This window comes from Lipotes vexillifer, unplaced genomic scaffold, assembly GCF_000442215.2.
Source record: "Lipotes vexillifer unplaced genomic scaffold, Lipotes_vexillifer_v1.1 scaffold3, whole genome shotgun sequence".
Taxonomy (NCBI): Eukaryota; Metazoa; Chordata; class Mammalia; order Artiodactyla; family Lipotidae; genus Lipotes; species Lipotes vexillifer.
This window is the reverse complement of record NW_006783631.1, coordinates 783,311-805,326: the sequence shown is the minus strand read 5'-3', so window position 1 is coordinate 805,326 and position 22,016 is coordinate 783,311. Positions and strand designations below refer to the sequence as shown.

The window sequence follows — 22,016 nt, the reverse complement described above, 5'->3', positions numbered from 1 at the left end:
TTTTTTTGGCCGCGGTACGCGGGCCTCTCACTGTTGTGGCCTCTCCCATTATGGAGCACAGGCTCCTGACACGCAGGGCCAGCAGCCATGGCTCACGGGTCCAGCTGCTCCACAGCATGTGGGACCTTCTGGGACTGGAGCACGAACCCGTGTCCCCTGCATCAGCAGGCAAACTCTCAACCACTGCAACACCAGGGAAGCCCAGGTGCATATATATTTATAATTGTTATATCTTCTTGGATTGATCCCTTGATTATTATGTAGTGTCTTTCTTTGTCTCTTGTAACATTCTTTATTTTAAAGTCTATTTTATCTGAGTATTGCTACTCCAGCTTTCTTTTAATTTCCATTTGCATGGAATATCTTTTTCCATCCCCTCAGTTTCAGTCTGTATGTGTCCCTAGGTCTGAAGTGGGTCTCTTGTAGACAGCATATATATGGGTCTTGTTATTGTATCCATTCAGCAAGCCTGTGTCTTTTGGTTGGAGCATTTAATCAGTTCACGTTTAAGGTAATTATTGATATGTATGTTCCTATGACCATTTTCTTAATTGTTTTGGGTTTGTTTTTGTAGGTCCTTTTCTTCTCTTGTGTTTCCCACTTAGAGAAGTTCCTGTAGCATTTGTTGTAGAGCTGGTTTGGTGGTGCTGAATTCTCTTAGCTTTTGCTTGTCTGTAAAGCTTTTGATTTCTCCATCGAATCTGGATGAGGTCCTTGCTGGGTAGAGTAATCTTGGTTGTAGGTTCTTCCCTTTCCTCACTTTAAGTGTATCATGCCACTCCCTTCTGGCTTGTAGAGTTTCTGCTGAGAAATCAGCTGTTAACCTTATCAGAGTTCCTTTGTATGTTATTTGTCATTTTTCCCTTGCTGCTTTCAATAATTTTTCTTTGTTCTTAATTTTTGCCAGTTTGATTACAGTGTGTCTCAGTGTGTTTCTCCTTGGATTTATCCTATATGGGACTCTCTGCACTTCCTGGACTTGGGTGGCTATTTCCTTTTCCATGTTAAAGAAGTTTTTGACTATAATCTCTTCAAATATTTTCTCGGGTCCTTTCTCTCTCTCTTCTCCTTCTGGGACCCCTATAACGTGAATGTTGTTGTGTTTAATGTTGTCCCAGAGGTCTCTTAGGCTGGCTTCATTTCTTTTCATTCTTTTTTCTTTACTCTGTTCCATAGCAGTGAATTCCACCATTCTTTCTTCCAGGTCACTTCTCCATTCTTCTGCCTCAGTTATTCTTCTATTGATTCCTTCTAGTGTAGTTTTCATTTCAGTTATTGTATTGTTCATCTCTGTTTTTTTGTTCTTTAATTCTTCTAGGTCTTTGTTAAATATTTCTTGCATCTTCTTGATCTTTGCCTCCATTCTTTTTCTGAGGTCCTGGATCATCTTCACTATCATTCTTCTGAATTCTTTTTCTGGAAGGTTGCCTATCTCCACTTTATATATTTGTTTTTCTGGGGTTTTATCTTATTCCTTCATCTGGTACATAGCCCTCTGACTTTTCATCTTGTCTATCTTTCTGTGAATGTGGTTTTTGTTCCACAGGCTGTAGGACTGTAATTCTTCTTGATTCTGCTTTCTGCCCTCTGGTGGGTGAGGCTATCTATGAGGCTTGTGCAAGTTTCCTGATGGCAGAGACTGGTGGTGGGTAGAGCTGGCTGTTGCTCTGGTGGGCAGAACTCAGTAAAACTTTAATCCACTTGTCTGCTGATGGGTGGGGCTGGGTTCCCTCACTGTTGGTTGTTTGGCCTGAGGCGACCCAACACTGGAGCCTAGCTGGGCTGTTTGGTGGAGCTAATGGTGGACTCCGGGAGGGCTCACGCCAAGGAGCACTTCCCAGAACTTCTGATGCTAGTGTCTTTGTCCTTGCAGTGAGGCACAGCCACCCCCGCCTCTGCAGGAGACCCTCCAACACTAGCAGGTAGGTGTGGTTCAGTCTCCTATGGGGTCACTGCTCCTTCCTCTGGGTGCCGATGCACACACTACTTTGTGTGTGCCCTCCAAGAGTGGAGTCTCTGTTTCCCCCAGTCCTGTTGAAGTCCTGCAATCAAATCCCGCTAGCCTTCAAAGTCTGATCCTCTAGGAATTCCTCCTCCCATTGCCGGACCCCCAGGTTGGGAAGCTTGATGTGGGGCTCAGAACCTTCACTACAGTAGGTGGACTTCTGTGGTATAAGTGTTCTCCAGTTTGTGAGTCACCCACCCAGCAGTCATGGGATTTGATTTTATTGTGATTGCTCTCCTCTTACCGTCTCACTGAGGCTTCTCCTTTGTCTTTGCATGTGGGATATCTTTTTTGGTGAGTTCCAGTGTCTTCCTGTCAATGACTGTTCAGCAGTTAGTTGTGATTCTGGCGTTCTCGAAAGAGGGAGTGAGAGCATGTCCTTCTACTCCGCCGTCTTGAACCAATCTCGTCACTGAACATTTTAATGAAGGGTTTCTTTTTCATTATAAAGGTAATGTATGTTCATTGTAGAACATTAGGAAAATACTTAAGAAAAAAGAACAAAAAATCATCTGAAAGGTTGCCAGGCAAATACAAGACTTTTACTGTTTGCAAATATTGTCTTCTGGAATTTTAATATGCATTTTCAAATAATTTTGTTTAAGTGGCATAAATATTTGAACTCCCTAAACACTTAGAAATATAGCTTAAACAGTTTTGAAGAATTGACTTTTAAAATCGTATTTTTATTTTTAATCCTAGTGGGGAACTAGTGGCAACTCTATTAGAACAATTTGATTAAATTTTAATAAAGGAGTATTTACACATATAGGACAATGGGCAGGGAGGTCATAAGGGGTAGTACCATAACCCAGGGCTTATGACAAGGGCCAGGCAAGCAGGTCAAGAGGAGAGAGCAGTTACTTGGAGTTGGTTGCATGAAAGATCCACAGTGACCTTCACCCAAGAGTCAGAGCAACTTGGGTGACTCCACAGGGATAGCACTGGAGAAATAGACTCCAAAGTCACTTTTCTGCCTCTCTTCAGTCAGCTATAGGATTCACTTTAGCTGGATCCAATTGGCAGCCAAATGGCAGCAGAACTTAAGTCATCAGTACAAACTCCTGCTGGGGTAGAGACCATGGGAGAGATAAACAGTTAAGAGTGGCTCTGAAAAGACAAATGGAAGATATTCAGGGCACAAATCAGTATTCCATTAAAGTTTATTTACAAATCACCCCTTTTATTATTTTTATTATGTTTTTTCACTACCATCAGTAGCATTGTTATAATTTTCTCTCTTTTTTGATTACTTTATTTCAGATGTCAAGAGAAAAATAACTAAAAAGAAAAAGTATTGTTTTCTTCCTCATGGTGTCTTAAAACACGAATGTGCAAGGTACCAGCTGAAGCAGCAGCACTCAATCCATCACATTATAATTAAATATCTCTTCAGTATAAACTATGAAAAGGAAAAATATAGGGTAAATAGATATAAAAGATTTAATGCTTATGGTTATTTTTTTCCAAAAGATTTGCTGTAATTTATATTTCTACCAGCAATTTATGAGAGCCTCATTATATCCCCATTAGCAATGTAAATTTTTTGATGTTATTAATTTGTTAGGAAAAATTACTTGGCAGTGTTTTACTTTGCATTTCTTTGATAACTGGTGGTTTAAAGGTTTTCCATGTTTGTTAAATAGTTTCACTTTTCAATATACTTTTCATGCTTTATTCTACTTTGTGTGGCCCCACAATGAGTTATGACTGATTCATTAGTTTAATGACTATTAACCTGAAGATCCATTAACCCAAAGATTTACTTGCAATCAAATGTAAATTTTATCTCAATAAATAATTGTCTTTTGAAAAGAAAATTAAGCACCTGATCACTGTTCACAGTCCCTTTTTGTTTTTCTTGATCCTGAGACTATCAGAATTCACTTATACATGAGAAAATCAGAAAGGTTTCCCTCAGAGGAAAGTGTGTCATGATTTGAAAGAAAAGTTATTAGAAAACAACATTGCCTTTTAACAGTAGAATAAAATTAAAGTCAGGTTGGGGATTTTAAAAAATATATCATTTTGGCAGAATATGCAATGTAACACAAATAGTTCCTGTTTATTGAGTGTCTCCTCTGTTGCAAATGTATCTCATACTCACAGAAAATTCATTTGCTATTTTTTTTACAAGGAAATTGATTCTATGAGATTATATCCACAAAAGGTATGTGGTGGACTCACTTTATACACTAATTTTTCTATCTGTGAAATTCAACCTTCTTTCTATTTTATCAAATGAACTGTATTTGTTATCATTATTGTTGACGTTAGTGTTAATATTCAACAAATTTAATTTGCTTACCATAACCGCTTTAGGATTTACACTAAGTAGAAACTAAAAGATGTGCTAACTGATTTCCAACCACACAGAACTCCATTAACTATTTAGAAGTTTTGTCTTTCTCTAGAATAGGCAGAAAGTCTCCATATGGTGGTATTTGAAGAGTTTAAAAGGTCTTTCTGTGTCCTCTAAAAATGGTATTTGTCATTCAACATTTTACTTTTATGCCTGCCTCTCCTTTAAGTCAAAGCATTTAAGTAAGACTACTACTTAAACCTAAGTATGTGATGAGACGGACAAAAACACAGTAGAATGAGCTGCCATTGTATGGTAGTGATAATAAACCCTATTCTGGAGTCAGACGATCTTATTTGATTCTTGGCGCTGCCACCTATTATATTAGAGAGACTCTAACCAAGTGTTTTATCCTCTTTGTGGCTCAGTTCCCTCATCTGTAAAAAAGGATAATAAAATTAACAACATCAGGGGGTGTTCTGAGGAGTAAATGTGTTAATAAATATAAGCCTCATTTACTAGATTATGGTAAATCATTAGAGCATGAGCGTGTTGATTAAATAAAGTTTTTAAATAAAAGAAGGAAAAAAGGATAGATGAAAAGAAGGAAACAGGGAGGCAGGAAGCAACCTGGCTATTCATTTTTAAGATCAGTTCAGCCATGTTTGTATTTATACACTCTACTATTAAAGTTCTTAAACACATTGACCACATCTTACTAGCAATGAACACACAGCCTCTGTGATACTGCCTGATAAAGTAAGTCCTTGCTCAACAGATGATGGACAATTGAATAAATTTTCCCCAAAGTAAATGTGTTGTTCTGGAGGAATAATCTATATGAGGCTCAAGAAAGAATGAACCAGAGTATAAGGGGCCAGTAGGCTGAAATATATCTAAATGAGTCATCAATCACTCCTCATTCAATTAAGGTACAGTAGATAGCCTATTTCAGGCATATAAGAACCAACTCCAATTGTAACATGGCTCAAACCATTTGCTTTAATGTTTCTCTTACACACACAAGGTCAAGTTGATGGTGCCTATGCTACTTTCCCCAAGCTGGGGTCTCCTTTGAAGAAGGCTCTATAGAGTACAACAGTCAGAATAAATAATATAATACTAAGGACCAATGCCAACCATGATGTTGTTTTCATGTACTTACTTGCTGGGTTGTCCGTGCCATGTAGGCTGACCACTGGAACCCCTGGACCTAGATTTTAGAAATGTATGTATAAACATTTTAAAGACATCTAAGTAATAACTACTGGAAGATTACATGATAGAGTTCTTTTTTCCAAATATAAGCATTTCATAGTTAAAACATAATGAAACAGAAACCCAATTATTAGATTTCATTCCTTTCTATGGATATTTTATTCATAGAAGTAAGAATATACAGGGAAAGAAACTATTTGCAGGATTATTGTTACAATTCTCCCTTCTCCAAAATGCCCTATACTTCTATGGTTTTAGCCAATCTTATGCACTTTACTCTCTTTTTATCTAGTCTTTTATAGAATCATCACTGATGTTCAGAAAGTTGATTCACAACCCTGTGAACCCTCAACCACTCATTCAAGATTAAATTCTATTTACCACTTAGCCAAGAAAGAAAGAATGCATGTATATTAGAATTATTTTGGCACAGTGGTTAAGAATCCACCTGCCAATGCAGGGGACACGGGTTCAAGCCCTGGTCTGGGAAGATCCCACATGCCACGGAGCAACCAAGCCCGTGCACCACAACTACTGATGCTGTGCTCTAGAGCCCAGTTTTCAGGGCAGAAATAGAGACACAGATGTAGAGAACAAATGTATGGACACCAAGGGGGGAAAGTGGTGGGGGTGGTGGCGGTGGTGGGATGAATTGGGAGATTGGGATTGACATGTATACATTAATATGCATAAAACAGATAACTAATAAGAACCTGCTGTATAAAAAAATAAATAAAATAAAATTCAAAAAAATCAAAGCAAAAAAAAATATTTCACCCACAAGATAAATTAAAAATTGGAACTAATTATATATTAATTTTAAAAATACATTAACTTGAATTGTTAGTTATTTCAAATATACAGGATAATTCAAGTGTAACCATAAGATGTTATCTTAAAACTTCACTTCTCTAAGGAACTCTGTCTAGGGGTCTAATGGTTTTTCTCTGGTGTCATCCAACAAGTACTTCTCTTTTTTGATTACTTTATTTCAGATGTCAAGAGAAAAATAACTAAAAAGAAAAAGTATTGGTCTCTTCCTCATGGTGTCTTAAAACACGAATGTTTAAGGTACCAGCTGAAGCAGTAGCACTCAATCCATCACATTATAAGAGGACATCTCCCATTTCATCTCTGGGAAATACAGTATCCTATTAAAGGGACAATGATTCCTATCAGTATAACCTAGAGATACCATACTACTATGTAAGGCTATAGCATAGTTACTGGATAGAAGAAATAATTGGGGTGAACATAATTTCTCAAAATTGAAAGGGACTAGACCCTGGGAATTAAATTTCTATAGATCCTAAATTTCTTAACAACCAAGCCATTATTTTAATAAGGAAATTATTGCTTTTCCTAATGTCTAGGTAAATTAGTTTATTATTCTAGCTTGACTTTGCTGATGTAAATATGTTTATTCATTTTTTTAAAAGGTCCATGTCAACCAGCACTTATTGATCATGTGTATGTGCACATATTGACTTACTCCCAATTTCTATCTTTTAAATAAAGTAATGGATACAATTTCTATCTCAATAAACCCCTAATTTATAACTTTTTAACAAAAACTTACATAAACTAAGAATATCAAATCATACAGCTAGGGTAATCATTACTAATGATAGTAATAGATACTGATAAAATGAATAAAATAAATTTTATCAGAAATCATCTATTACCTTTACAGAGTAATAAGAAATGTTGATTCATGGGACTAAAACTGGCACCAAAATATGTACATTGTTCTTTCATAAAGTTACATGAAATGCATTGGCGATTCAATAATCCTTCAGTAGAAGCACTGGGGAAAGAAAAAGAAAGTTAGGAATGCTACTATTCCAGGTCCTTGAATGTGCGGTATCTATATTTAAACATTGACATAAACAAAGAAGCTACAGCATTACTTAGCTGAGGTTCCTTGTAAATTATGACTTACCATAAAAATGCAAACAAAGTCAATTCCCATTACTAATGTTAAGACATACGCATTTTTCTTCTCTGTAATAAAATTAAAATTATGTACACCTATAAGAATGTAATATGTAAGTATGCTTACAAAGAAACTGATTGTCACAGGATGCAATATAACTTATTCTTATTTATATTTTTATAGATATTTCTTTGTAAAGTCTTAAAAGAAATTACCCACAGAGACAAGCATAAAGTCACCAGCAATAATATTAGTTGGAAGAACTAATGTTTTCACAAGTCACACATACATAAAAAGCTCATGATTTCCTAAATTCAACATTAGATTTTGATATTAGTACCAGATTTTTCCCACTAAGTAGTTGCATTGAATTTTTGGAAAAGAAAAGGTATTTTTGTATGATAATATATATAATGTTAATGCTCATACATGCTTTGAGACATCAAGGAGATAGATAAAGAGAAAAGCACTCATCTCTTTATTTTAAAAACAATGGTGCTTAAGGTTAGAGGGGTTGAAATATTAACCCAAAGTTAAATTTCATGTACAGATTCATTTATTTTATAAATAGAGATTAATTGTAAATTATCTATGCTGCTAAATGAAAACACTGTTGATGATACATTTTTTTAAAACTTGGCTGGACAAAATACTCTCAATTTCATTTTGGAACAAAACACATACTATAGTATAGTATAGTTCACAAAGTCACAGATTCACATTTGAAACATTTTGGGCTCATTATAATACAAAGTTTTCCTTTTCTAGTCAAGGTGATTAATATACTAGGCACTTAAACACACTAGCTAGTTTCACCATTATGACAAATCATACCCATTTTTTTTCTTTTAAATTGTGGTATACATGTAATACAACATTCAACATTTTAACCATTTTTCAAGTATATGGTTCACTATTAGTCACTATTAGTCACAGCTATTTAGTGACATAACTAGAATTTAAAACCTTTTCTCTCTCTACTCTTCCATATAATTTTTCAGATCCAAGTTTCCTAAAAATTATGTTGGCATCTTCTCATTATTTGGATTATGAAATTACTAAAATAGAGAAAAGCACATTTTGAGACAAAATAATGACACCGAATATGCTAGCAGTTCTGATTCTGCAGAAGCATCTAATCCCATAAATTAAATCAACCAATTATTATTTTTATAGCCTGGACAAGACAATGATTGAGTTTTCTGGGTCAAACACTAATATTATCTTACAGTCAAGCAAACTGGCACTTGATGAGCCATTTAAAGGGAGATTTATTGGTACTATATTTTCTTTATAACACAGCCCTCTGCACTAGTACAGGTCATAGATATATTGACTTTTGTACTGCTCTGCCTCAGTCACTGGGGACATAAGACAAGCACACAAATCTAAGAACTCACTGTGATTCAAATCACATTTTAGGCTAATAAAGGGAGAAGAGAGAGGATGAGGCAGAGCTGCTAGCTGAGTTTAGCCAAGTCTAATTTTCTGACACTGCCATTTTTCGTTAAGAGTTTTACAAAATGAGAAAAATAAAACATTGGTCCAGTATTTCCACATCTCTAAAGGATTGTTCTTGACTGCCAATATGTTAACAGTATAACAGTTAACAGTTAACAGTATAAGTTTCAAGAAAGATAAGCTTCAGGTAACCAAAAAGAGAAAGCGACCAGTACTTTAACCAAGACCTCTAAACCAAAATTAGAATCATTCTCTTTAAATAAAGAGCTGTTCTTCTTTTGGAAGCCATTAGAATTGAGAACATGTGTCCCAGACTCTAAGAGAAAAAAACAAAGAATTTGAAAATGACATATTGGGATATGTGATAAAAAGGAGAGGCTCGCTTCAGATGAAAACAATTTATGCATAAATAAGAGTGTGTGGATGAATTAGAGAGAGTTAAGGTACTTGAAGCATGCATTTTTACTCTCAAAGGAAAGTCTAGGCTACTTGGTAAGAATCATTGGTGACACTTCTTCAAACATGATGAATTTCCACTGAGAATATGCCATGGCAGTTTTGACACTTTAAAAATGGATCTGTGAAATGTAAATTAGAAAGTGTATATGAGTCTATAATTGTAAGTTGCTTGCCAGACAAAAATAAAAGTCATTCTTGGGAGGTCCTGGTGAAAGCTTTCTGAGTGAGGAGACATTTTTAATACTAAATAGGTATGACCTTAACCCCTTTTATGAATATAACTTTTCATCTGGGAAAATTGGACAGATAAAAATAGTCCCCATCCACTGCTTTACTTTAGTAAGCAAGGACCATTCCTGGTTAAATAACAATCAATGAATCATACACATTATGGGGTGGGGGGTGGAGGAGAGAAACTACCACTTGATCTACTCTACTAAATGTTCACAAGATTTTATTTTGTTCGGAAATACATCACATGTGTACAATATTAATGCCCTGAAAATATAAATGAGGTGTAGCAGAAGAAAAGCCTACTGGGGAAAATATGTAAATGCCTGTGATGTGGGTAGTTGAGAAAAGCAAGTCTCAAAAAAAAAAAAAAGATATTTTGAGACTGTAAAAACAAATGACGGAAAAAATAAAGGAGGAATAAGATGGTCTCCATTTCAGTTCCAACTTTTCAGGCTCACAGTGGTCCAGAGCTGAGGGACTGGGCCAAGAGTGTGGGGTTTTGTCATACTGAGTTGGTTCTCTCCTAGCCATACCAAAAATGAAACTTCAGATTTCTCCATCCCATCATTATGCTGTGTAGATTGCCCCTGAGGAATCTACCTGTGCAGGAAGATCCTCTCACATTGCTTACCTGTACAGCTGCCTCCCTCTGGGAGACGACTCGGTGCTCAGAAAGTAACTGCCCATGAAAGAAAATAACACAAACATCAGGCACCAGTCAATTTTTGCCACACCGAGTTTTCACCTGAATTTTCAAACTGTCAAAGAAGAGGCAAGAGCTCTTCTATTATTTAATGGCAGGACTTGATCCATTTGGGAAACGTATATTTTTTTCTTAAAATATTGTCACACTTTTCCATGCTCTCTCTCAATCTCTCTGAGTGTGTGTGTGTGTGTGTGTGTGTGTGTGTGTGTCTGTGCAACTGTCTGTGTAAGTATCTCTCTGCGTGAAGTATAGGGAGAATCTTAAAGAAAAGGTTGTTCTTTACATGGCCAGGCTACTTGGACTAGGACCATGGTAAGCAAAATATAAATCTAGCAGAAAAGACTGCAGTGACTTCCAACCTGACTAGAGAACTAAAAACACTCACATTTTTTGCGTTGTTTCATCGTACGCCAGGATCTTTATCACTTCCCAGTTTCCTGATGTCAGATGCCGCACAGTAATTTGCTCACTTTTACTCTGCAAAGAAATAGAATATATTGATTTTCTTCTTATTTAAACAGTGTCTCTCTGGTCAGCACAAAAGTACTAACCGCCTGTGTTACTTTTAATTCTTTAGTTCTCAGCTAATGTTGAGTTTCTCACTTTCAATCTTAAGAATATATCCACATGCGCATAAACATAGATGCAGGTAAGATGGTGCCTTTATTCCTATGCTGTAGGAAAACCATTCAGAAAACATCTCCAGGTGAGGATTACATGTGCATCATCATGTTGACATAGGAAGTCATCTGGGCATTTGGTACAGACACAGGACCTTGTTAACTCTCATCTAAATGATGGACAGCTATGCAGTTTGGAAAGATTTAAATAAAATATTTCAAACAAACTTCATTCCAAATAGATTCTGTTATATTATTTTAACCTTTACAGATGTGCATTGCTATATGATTTTCTATTTTCACTCAATAATTTGTTTCTGAGATCATTAAATATAATCACTATTGATGAGATCATCAATAATTTATTTCTGAGATCACACTGACCCTTGTAGCCATAGTTTATTTTCACTGCTATATGGGTTTTGTTTTTTTTTTTTTTTGCGGTATGCGGGCCTCTCACTGTTGTGGCCTCTCCCGTTGCGGAGCACAGGCTGCGGACGCGCAGGCTCAGCGGCCATGGCTCACGGGCCCAGCCACTCCGCAGCGTGTGGGATCTTCCCGGACCGGGGCACGAACCCGTGTCCCCTGCATCGGTAGGTGGACTCTCAACTACTCTGCCACCAGGGAAGCCCGATATATGGTATTTTATTGTATGTATGAATACAGTAAAATTTATTTTTTGACATTTGAGTTTTCCCAAATTTTCGCTCTTAAAAACAAGTTGTCTATGAACAGTTTTATTGATGTCCCCCAGTGCATGTGACAGGATTTTCTTGAGATGAACACTGATAAATGGGACTGCTTGGTCTAAAGGTAAATGTCTCCTACCTAACTCAATAGTGACATTATTTTCCAAAGTTGTGCCGATTTAGAATCTACTAGCAATGTGAGTTTCTGTTGCTCCATATTTTATCCACTTCCTCACCAACAGTTAATTTCATCAATTTAATTTTTGTCAAACTAATGAGTGTGAAATTGTATCTCATTCACTTCCTTTATTTTTAAGAAAATATTCAAATGGATAGTACATGAATACCCATAAAACCGTTACCTAGATTCACCGAACATTAACATTTTGAATATTTGCCCTCCCCCTTTCTTCATATGCTAAATCATATGAAAGGAAGTTGAAAGCATCAGACTATTTCAGCTCTAAATATTTCAGTATACATCTCTCAAAATTAACAGTATTTTCTCATATAAGCAAATTGCATATCATACCTATGAATAACATTAATATCATCTAAATATATAGTATGTATTCTAATTTCCACACTGCCCTAAGTAACCCAAATATCTCCATATCTATATATCTATATCTATCTTTCTATCTATCTACATATCTACCTATCTACCTAATTGCACTGGGTTGTCATCTCTTTAGTCTCTTTTAAAGTAAAAGTTATCCTATCTTTTCTTGAGTTCTACAACATTGACCATTTTGGGGGCGGGGATTGCTGCGGCATGTGGCATGTGGAACTTCCCTAACTAGGGATTGAACCCGTGCCCCTTCATTGGAAGGGTGGAGTCTTAACCACTGGACTGACCATTTTTAAGACTCTTGGTCCAGTGGTCTGATATGTAGAGTATTTCTGATTTATCTGATTTTTTAAAATGATATAATTTAGGCTAATATTTTTGGCAAGAATATTATATAGGTGATATTGGATACCTCTTATGCTTCATATTAGGAAACATACCATTACACTTCTTCCCATTCTTAACAATGCTGTTTACAAGGTAACTGATATATGTTCATTGTAAAGTACATTTTTCCCTGTAGTTAAAGTGGGATGACGCTTGCACATTACATGAATAGCTTTTCCTCCATGAACTTCCCACTCAGTAGTTTTGGTATCCATTCATGACCTTTCCCTGAACAAATTATCATTTAGAAGTGATTTTCTAACTCTAACATCCATTCTATATTTATTAGGTGGTATTCTTCTGTAAAAAGACCTTTCCCTCCTTTTTCCCCTCACGTGTGTTCACTCTCTTTATCTCCCTCTTCCTCATACTATTATAAACATTTTTAATCTGATGCGTTACATTCCATTACTGTTATTTTGTTGTTGTTGTTGTCATTCTTCATGATGCTGAAATTGACAAACTTTGGTTAGTGGGACCCCTTCAAGCTAACCCCTCTATTCTTTGGAAATGATTATGTTAGTTTTAGAGCACTTCCTTGTTTTCTGCACAGTAAGATGTTCTAAGATCACTTCTTATCTCCCATATCCATAATCAATAATTTCTCCAAGGAATATTTTCTACTGGATTATGCTATTTAGATATCAAGATCTGGGCTTAGGTGTGCTCATTACTACTCTAACGTTATTAGTTCTGGACCTTTTCCAAGGAGATAGATAGGCAGCCAGACAGATGTCCATATGTTCTCTGTGTGTAGGTGTATGTGTGTGTTCTTAGTCACATCTCAATTAAAATTCATATCAGTTTGATTTACATTTTAGGTGTATTATCTTCTCTTAGTATTTCAATTTAAGCTTTGATGTCCTCATTCTTTTTATTTTAAAATATGTACATGGTCAAAAATAAAGTATAAATATGTGTATATATACATTGACAGAAGTCTTGATCTCACCCCATTCTCATCACATAGAAAAAACTTTTCTTCATTTGGTTCTTATTTATCCTTCTTTTCTGGGGGTAGATTTTTATAATTAAAAAATTAATATTTTATTACTATAAATGTAAATGCTAATCTAATTACATATATATGTACAAATTAGAGAGATTGTGGGATGTGCTATCAATTGTTATATATCATCTTTTTAATTCTTAAATAGTTCTGCCTGTGCGGATGTACCATACTTCATTCAACTAGCCTCCAATAATGCAAATAATCTATAGTGATTATTATCTCAAATAATGCTTTATTGATTAACCCTGTGTATATGTTTGTTTGTGGTTTAATGTGTAGGGAAATATCTTCAGGATATTTTCCTCCATAGGGAAAGCACCATTCTGCACATCTACCAGTAATGTATAAGGTGCCTGTTTTCCAATGGACATATAATGACCTACAGAAATGATCCCTGAAAGTACAGTCTTCCCATGAACATGTTACAGGACACGCTGTTCATTGTTTGAATTTTTGCTAATCTGACAAGTGAGAAATGTTGCTGTGGTAGACGCTATGATACACCATCCAGAACTCCCTTCTAGAAGGAAGGACCTACCTCTCCAGTGGCTAGAAGTCCTGCTGGAAGAAGGCCCTCAGCTGTCATTCTGGGGACGGCCTGAACTGAAGAAAATGGCCTCACCCAAGATCATACCTCTTTTCAACAGCCCTTGAAAGGACAACCTGATCAATATTGGGATATAGAAGCCCGGCCCTCTTGCTCTGACTTGGGATTTCTCTGAAGGGCTCTCTCAGTGCAGAACTCTCTGTGGGGTTAACTGAAACCTTCATTCAGATGGCTCTGCCACTCAAATTCTTCTGCCCAATGTTGCTTTCTTTTCCTCCTTTCCAGAGTTATTGATCTCTGTAATAACTGGCCTGCAGGCTAATCTTTCTTTCACAGTTGGCTTCCTGTGACACTCAACTTGTGACAGGTATATTAGTGTATTTTCATATTGCATTTTGCTTGGAAGAAAAGTTAAGCATCTATACTTGTCTATATATGTACAAATGCTTATATATATACATATAATGTATACTATATAATAATCCATTTGCATAATTGTTTTATCTGACTCTCTGCTACTGTTTGTCTCTGCTATCTATTCGATCAGATTTCTCTGTATTCTGGTTTTATTTATTTTTTAAGAGCTCTTTGTGTCTTTATATCCATTTATGTGAGGTATATGCTGCAAATATATTCTCCTGGTTTGTCATTTTGTGTTGACATTGGTCATGATAGCATTTTTCCCCAATTTTTTTTTTTCCGTTCTTTATAAAATCAAGTTTACCAATGTATTCTTATATTACTTCTAAGTGATGATGCATAGTTTAAAGGCTTTCTTCAAACTAAGGTTACAAAGAATTTACTGATGTTTCCTCCTAGTACAGCTAAGATTTAATTTTTAAAGTTAGAGCTCTGTCATTTTAGAGTTATGGTGGTAGTCTGGAACTACTTTTATCTTTTTCCTAAGGGATATTGAGTTTTCCTAAAATGATTTTATAAAAACTTTATTTTGGGGCTTCCCTGGTGGCGCAGTGGTTGAGTCCGCCTGCCGATGCAGGGGATGCGGGTTCGTGCCCCGGTCCAGGAAGATCCCACATGCCGCGGAGCGACTGGGCCTGTGAGCCATGGCCGCTGAGCCTGTGCATCTGGAAGCCTGTGCTCCGCAACGGGAGAGGCTGCAACAGTGAGAAGCCCGCGTACCGCAAAAAAACAAACAAACAAACAAAAACACTTTATTTTTTTAGTGGTTTGAAATGCACCCTTTATTATATATTAAATTTCCATATGTACCTGAGTCTATTTCTGTACTGTCTATACATTTATCTCTGTTAAGTCACGTCCCAATACCACACATTTTAGTTATAGATTTTTTTAACATCCATATTATTTAGGACTCACGCCCACTCATTGTTCTGTTTTTTAGGATTTCCCTAGATAATACTACATTTTTATTTTCCCAAAGAAGCTTAAAAATAAGCATATCTAGTTCAAGCAAATAAAAACTTACTGGAATATCTTATTGGGATACTATTAATTTTATAATTAATACTGATCTTACGATCTTCAGTTATTTTTTAGAAGAACATAGATATTTTTCCATTTGTTCAAGTCTACTTTATGTCTTTCCAGAATGTTTTAATGTTTCCTCATATGGGTTTTGTACATTTCATATAATTTCATTTTCATATTTATTACTAAGTATTTTATAGTTTGCTGCTATTGTCTGAAGGCCTCTCTCTTCCATTATACCTTCTAATTGGTTATTGTTTGCAAATATGAAAGCTATTGATTTCTGTATGCTAAATATCTATCCTGCTGTCTCACTAAATGCTTTTTCCAAATCTTACAGCTGGTTGTTTATTCTTGTCTCATTAACTAATACCTCCAAAATCATTTTACATAATAGTGGAGATAGTGTGCATCCTCCCTTGCTCCTGACCTTGATGGGAATGACACGAGATTGGCTTTTGGGCTGAGATATACATGTTTTATCACTTTAAGAAATTATCCCCAATTCCTATATATATATATGTGTGTGTGTGTGTGTGTATGTGTGTGTGTGTGCATATATATATATATATATATATGTATATGTGTATGTGTATATATATATATTTTTTTAACCAGAAACTGGTATTAAATTTTGTAAAAGGCTTTTACAGCAACTACAAGAAAAACCTATTCTATAGACAATTTAAATTTTATTGGCATTGCCTTTGAAAGTCTAATAAGATTCTTTTATGAAATCATGTGGGCCTGGTGCTCACTTGTGGTGTAGTTCTTTGATAACATTCTGCTTCTTCTATGTCATTAATCAGTTTAAGCTCTGTGTCTCTCCTGGGGACAGTTCGAAGTGTATTTCTTCATGAAATTTTTCATTTCATCTAAATTTTCAAACGAATTGACATAGAGTTCTCCAAAATAGTCTCTTACGATTTATTCAAATGCCCTTTGTTTATTTCCCATTAGCCATTTCTAATTTTATACCAGTTTGCTTTCTCCCTCTTTTTCTTTGATTGGATGAGCATGTGTCTTGTCGCCTGTGTGTGTGTGTGTGTGTGTGTGTGTGTGTGCGCGCACGTTTTCAAAGGGTAAACATTATTTTTTCACTTATTAGTTCTACCTTTTTTTATTTGTAAACTACTTCATTTCTGCTTCAAATTTAATCATTCCCACTTTTCTAATGTATGCTGCATTTTGCTGATAATTTTCTATTTGAGTTGTAAATTCTACTTATTTCATTCTTCCATTTTCATTTTTATAAGTTTGCTACGTTACAATTTTTATTCTGACAACTTATTCTGATATAAAGTGTTGCCATTCTTTTTCTTATTATTATTTTATAAATTTTGGAATTTTGACTTGAATTCTCCAGTAAATTGTTTAATTAGATTTACTTTAAAAATTACTTAGTTGGGGCTTCCCTGGTGGCGCAGTGGTTGAGAGTCCGCCTGCTGATGCAGGGGACACGGGTTCGTGCCCCGGTCCGGGAAGATCCCACATGCTGCGGAGCGGCTGGGCGCGTGAGTCATAGCTGCTGAGCCTGCTCGTCAGGAGCCTGTGCTCCACAACGGGAGAGGCCACAGCAGTGAGAGGCCCACATACCGCAAAAAAACAACAACAACAACAAAAAATTACTTAGTTGGAAAACCTGTTAAAATATATTATTGATTTCTAGGCGTATTACTTTGTGATTATAGCATGCTTTTATTTAATTTCTAATTTGTAGAACTTACTGGACTTTTTAGATGGATGACCTGATGAATGTTCAACTTTTGACAAAGTTCCACACACATTTGAAACAGATATATAATATTTCTTGTTTAGATGTGTTCAAACATAAATACATAAATACACACATTATATATGCTATATCTATAACCTTACTTAATTTTTTGTCCACTTGACTCAGTTTGAACTGAGAATGAATGGTACAATAAGGTTTCCACATATTAAGTAGTTTCTGGCATTTCTGTTTTATAAAGGTAGCCATCTATCTGGGGCATAGATGCAGACAATTGACTGTTATATCTTCCTTGTGATTTGTGGCCTTGAACATTATAAAGCATCTTCTTTTGGTGGTCTTAATGCTTTGGAACATGAAAGCAGCTCTTCTTGTTTGTTATCAGGATTTTAGCCTTTCTGACTCATTTTGTTTAAGATGTATATTTTGCATAAAAGATTGAACTGGATTCTGTTTCATGAGCCAATCTAAAAAATATTTTTAAAATTTTAGGACATGTTAGGCCAATTTACATTTATTGGTATGACTGATACCCTCCTAAAAACTCTATCATATTTTATACGTTTATTTTGAATATTATGTTTAATGAGTTTTTTGTAGGCAGTCTTTTTGTAGTCTGTTTAGTGTTTTGAAATCCAGTGTTAGGTTTTATTTTGACTTTAAATGTCATCTTTATATTAATACCTTTAATAATATTTTTCCACCACCACCCCTCTCCAAAGATACTCTGTGTTTCTAGAACATTTTTTTGTTGTCTGGTTTTTCATTGGATTATGGTTTTAAATGTTACCTCTCTTCCAATGTTTCTATAAAAATGCCAATTAAATATCAGGTGGATCTTATTTCCTTGTCTTACCTAACTTAAATCAGATCCATTCTACTTTATTTCTTTCTATTGGCTGTTTTTATGGGTCTTCTTGCTATCCATTAGTATATTTTCAGAAATATCTACTTACCAGTGGTCATCTTTCAATTAATTATTTGTTATTATTTTGTATTATCTTTTCCATTTCCTTCCTGAAATCTGTCACTTTTTGGTTTACAACTTTATTTCTAATCTATGAGGCCTTTTCTAGGTTTTGAATTTCTCACTTGATAATTTTATGTCTACATATGCTTATTTAATGATAATAATTCATTCTTTTTCGAGTATTGTTTTATAGAATTCTTTTCGGAGTATTGTTTTATAGAATTCTTCTGCCTCATCATTGTTTTTCTTCAGGAAAAGTGTCTTTATGTATTGGAAAAATTTTATTCTACTTTCTGTTTTCCTCATATAGTAATTTTGTAAATCTATTGCCAACCATATTTTGTTCTTTATAAGTATCTTGGATTTTCCAGGATATAGATGCTTAAGAATGGTGAAGGATTAGGTGACTCCCTTGAATTCTAAAGGAGCAGTGTTTCTAAGGAGTGCTATTAACAGTTCCCTAAGAACTAGTATCCCTAGAAGCACCCTAATGAGACACCATTAGGAGTGGATAATATTTTTTTCTGTAGAGTTCTTAATTTCCACCACTAGTTTTCACCTTTTCTTTTACCAACAATATTCTAAGAGATGCCTCTCTCAAGTTTTTTTTCTTGTTTTACTTTCTTGGGTGGTAATTTTTAAAAATTGTCATCTTTGGTTTTGTGCATATTCAAGTTACTTCATTCTGATTCATTTTCTCAATGCTTATTTTTAAAAGAAATGTACTAATTTTCCACTATAGATTATGTTATATTATCTAAGCTTTTGATTAATGCCTTTGTCAGCTTAAAGAAGTTCTTTATTTTTAAATTTCTAAGGCTTTTGAATATTTGGTAGAATCCACCTTTAAAAAACTACCTGTGCCTAATTTGAATACATTTTAAGACACTGATTCCATTTCCTCAATATTATAGGACAATTCAGCTTGTCTGTTTCTTAAATCAGACCTGGTATTTCTTTTTTCTAGAATTTATCCATTTCACTCAAGCTTTCAAATTTGTTGACATAGGTTATACATAGCATTTTTTAAAATATTTTAAAATTTGCAGTTATGCCTTCTTTCTATTATTTATACTTTGGGGCTTGCCCTCTTTTTAAATTAAGTTTGTTATACATTCTAGTGTGAATTATTTTTTTTCAAAGAACCAACTGCTTATTTGGCTAAATCCTTTTATTTTATCTTTACTTTCTATTTCATTAAATTCTACTACTGAGTTTCTCATGTCCTTCTACATTTGAATATATATGTATAAATACAGTATAATTATATTATAAAATAACACATAATAGATATATATAATTTAACCCATGAAAAATGTAAAAATTATATTTTATTTTCAAACATATGGCTTTTTAAAAGTTATAATTGTTGTTATTCACTTCTAATTCAATTGCATTGTTTTCAGAGAGTGTAATCTATCAGCTAAATACTTCAAATGCATTTTTGGTATAAATATATCTAGAATCTAGGATTTTTGATGTGGGAGAGTTTTATTAAATATATACTTTCTTATACTACTGGAAGCAGAAGCTAAAAGATCATTCCATAATGTATATGTAGTATTAGAATCTTCCTTCAAAAAAACAATAAGTGACTTATTGGTACACATCGGTATTTCAGCATCTTTCTAAACCATCTATTCCTTATTCTTAAAGGGAGCTCTCTAGACTTCTAGCTGCTCAAGGTCAACAACAAGCATGTGACTTCTTTATTTTAACTTCTTCATATGCTGTCTGATGCATTCTGGCACTTTACAAGTACTTGCTGAATAAAAGTATAAATGCAAAGATGAAACCAAATTTCTAAGATTTGAGACAGGCACAGCCTTAAGGCTGGCATGGAGTTCTGAAGTCATATATTTTATTGCCAAATTCCCACAGGACAACAACCCAGTAGATAGTCCTACTTACTCATTTTCAGATCCTGTTTTGAATGGACCAAGGACAGGAATAAGATCTCAGGTTTTAGTGCATCTAATTTCAAGATGAACAAAATCTCAAAACATTAAAAAGTAAAGAAACTTTGATCAATATTTGTACATATCTGGAGATGCATTTTGTTCACAGATTTCTAGATTGCTTATACTTTCTCTGTTTTTCAGAGAATTTTGGTGTGTGTGTGTGTGTGTGTGTGTGTGTTTTCAGGATGGAATAGTGGCCACATTAAAAGTGATCATGAGCAAAAATCCAATGCTTTGAAAAATGTTTGAACACAGTGTACAGAGAATAAAAATTACACATCCAATGATGCATCTCGGATCAAAATATGTTTCTAAGTGTAGAAATAAAAGATCTCTTGTTGGAAGCCATGATAACAACCTCACAACCTTTGGACTTTACTTCAATCATCTGTAATTTCTCTGCTTGCTTTACACCTACCAGGGCAACTCTGGGATGGGGAATAAGTTTCACTCCATTTTACATGTAATAGCATAGACTATCTTGTATAGTTACACAGTTATAAGACTTGTAAGCTATTTTCTAATAATAGCATATTACGTTTGATCTGGACTCTAGGCAAATAGTCCTAATACCAATCAGAATATGGTGGATGACTATACAGTAAATTCAAAATAAATATCAAGGGACTTGACTAGTCTGTACCTCAATTAATTTTCCATCCACCTTCAGCAGAAATATAATCACAGGAAAGGTAATTTAACAAAGAAGAAAAGAATAATCATTTTACTTCACAGAAATAATTCTTTCTTTCTGTGCCACCATGATCTCTATTATATTCACTTAGTAGAAGAGAAACACTGATTATGAATATGAAACCATTGTGGAATTTTGACAAGGGCAACATGGCAATATACTTTAAACTGAACTCATATTTCACTTTTTTTTTTTTTTTTTCTTGCGTTATGCGGGCCTCTCACTGCTGTGGCCTCTCCCATTTGCGGAGCACAGGCTCCGGACGCGCAGGCCCAGCGGCCATGGCTCACGGGCCCAGCCGCTCCGCGGCATGTGGGATCCTCCCGAAACGGGGCACGAACCCGCGTCCCCTGCAACGGCAGGCGGACTCTCAAGCACTGCGCCACCAGGGAAGCCCTCATATTTCACTTTTAATTTTAGAAGGGCAGCAATAAAACTAGTAATTTCATTCATTTTCAAAAGAGCTGAAAATCTAGGAAATAAAGTGTTTTTATTTGGGACATTAGACCTCAGGCACCTCTCCTTGGATTGGCAGAGATTTTACCTTACTCAGCAAGTTCAATATGAATTTTATGTATCTGTTTATAAGTTGGAAACATATTGGTATCAGTAAAAGTTTAATGATGCATGTGCTTTTCACTGATTATACACTGTTCATTCAAATTTCTTATAGGAAATTCTGTTTAACTTTTACAGCTTCTAAATAATGGAAATATTCCAGTGCTTAAAAATAGCATGCTTTAATTTACTGTCTATTCATCATGTGAGGTGAACTAATTGTTTTCAGACAATGTCCTAATCAGATACAGCAGTGAAATGTAATGAAAAAATTGTACTGGGTTGATTGGGTGACAGAATTGTGGATTGGGGGCATGCTATTTTCTACAGTATTTGTAATGAATAATGGCATTTAAAATTGTTCCAAGTGAAATCATCAGCTCTCATAAGAAAAACTTTGTATTGCTGGATAGAAAAAGTGAATGAATTCACTAATATATATAATTTTTCATTTAACACAGTTTTGGAAGATAACAGGGCAATTGCTTATGCGTATAAATCT

At 35.0% G+C, this 22,016-nt stretch overlaps 1 protein-coding gene across 2 annotated transcripts in view; it reads right to left on the bottom strand.

The window, feature by feature from the left end:
• Nucleotides 1-22,016, bottom strand: part of DPP10 (dipeptidyl peptidase like 10) — a 681,887-nt gene that overhangs the window by 58,046 nt on the left and 601,825 nt on the right. For both annotated transcript variants that reach the window (XM_007456345.1, XM_007456346.1), the window contains exons 14-17: nucleotides 10,707-10,798; nucleotides 10,247-10,294; nucleotides 7,211-7,332; nucleotides 5,473-5,520 (exon numbers count right to left, since the gene is read on the bottom strand). In XM_007456345.1, the coding sequence (XP_007456407.1) occupies nucleotides 5,473-5,520; nucleotides 7,211-7,332; nucleotides 10,247-10,294; nucleotides 10,707-10,798 (310 nt within the window). The remainder of the gene's footprint in view (nucleotides 1-5,472; nucleotides 5,521-7,210; nucleotides 7,333-10,246; nucleotides 10,295-10,706; nucleotides 10,799-22,016) is intronic.